General features: G+C 27.2%; 1 protein-coding gene across 1 annotated transcript; it reads right to left on the reverse strand.

The window, feature by feature from the left end:
- Nucleotides 1-868: 868 nt before the first annotated feature.
- On the reverse strand, nucleotides 869-1,132 carry Tsp_14100 (conserved hypothetical protein; the record flags this gene model as incomplete). Its single annotated transcript, XM_003366493.1, has 1 exon — nucleotides 869-1,132. A coding segment is annotated over one exon (264 nt), but the record flags the coding sequence as incomplete, so codon positions are not given.
- Between the last annotated feature and the right edge of the window lie 239 nt (nucleotides 1,133-1,371).

The following is a 1,371-nucleotide window of genomic DNA, read 5'->3' on the forward strand; positions in this document are numbered from 1 at the left end:
CTTGATCGTCCTTAACCCACTCAAATTTATTGCATGCTAACATGTTGAAAGTAAAAAAATAACCAAATTTTCTAAAAAATGTAAATGACAAATTTGTTGAAAAATGGACTTCACTGTTAACTTATAAATTAACTATATTTCATTTTGACAAAAAACATTTACCCGTTTACAAGTTTGACGTGTAACACCACATAAATGCTCAAAAGAACTTTTTCAACTGGAAAATAAACAAAAACATGTAGTCATAGTAAAATAGCATTCATTCTTTTTCATTTTAATACATTGGCACAAAAACAAAATTCAAAATTTTTATATCTTTTTCATTAAAAATTAAAAAATTAGTTTTTCAATCGTTACTTTATAATGACAAATGACTGCCATCTTTTGTTTATATCACTTTTCTACATATAACTAGCAACTTAAATTCTGCTAGAAATAACCTTAAATAATGTGCTGAAACAAAAAATTCATCTGATTTTTTAGTGATTTGTAAAGATGAAAAGGTATTTCATAGTAATTTATTATTTATTAATTTATTTAAAAACGGAGATTCACACAAATATTACTAATTAACATAACGTTCACTTCTAACAAACAATCTTAATTAAATGGTCTTGAAAAAGACTGTAACAATAAATCAAGTATAAATGCATACTGTATAAATTTAAAAAAACTCATTTTTTGAAACACTTTATTATTTCTTAACTGAAACTTTTATAACCTTTTTTTATTTATCTACTTTAATTATTTTATTAATTGTTTTAATATTAAAATTTCATGTAGAACCGCACCCCTTATCGACTGTCAGGTTTGAATGGATTGTATTTTGGTTTGGAAGTTGACTGAAATTTCAATCGTGTGATCGTGATCAAAAGATGCAATGCTTCGACGTCTGTTCAACGGACTCAAACCACTCTTCTCTGGACTGTTTCTGTTTGCGCATTTTATTCTCTTCGTTTTCAACAGACTTTCCGTTTCCATTGCTTGCAGTAAGAAGCTGAAGGCACGTGATCGTCCGATTATCCCAACCGTAGAAACATCCCCAGCTAGCGGTCCCAAAGTGCAACAAAACCGGTCTAATAATTCGTACATAAGCAATTATTTGTGTTTCATTATGAAATGTTTCCACATTCTGAATGTTAAATTATTGCAGATTGAAAAAATTTTCAATTTATACAATAGATTCATTCAATAAAACACCAATAATTCACGACTGATTATGAGATAAAAAATAACAATTTATTTTTATTAAGATTATGTTAAAGTCCAACATCTGAAAAATTAAACAAATTAATGTGATGACATGTTTAATAATTGTTCAACTTTATCTGAAAATTCTTACTGGAACAAACAATGTGAAATAATCCACTT

The sequence above is a fragment of the Trichinella spiralis genome (genome assembly GCF_000181795.1).
Source record: "Trichinella spiralis strain ISS 195 chromosome Unknown Scfld5901, whole genome shotgun sequence".
Taxonomy (NCBI): Eukaryota; Metazoa; Nematoda; class Enoplea; order Trichinellida; family Trichinellidae; genus Trichinella; species Trichinella spiralis.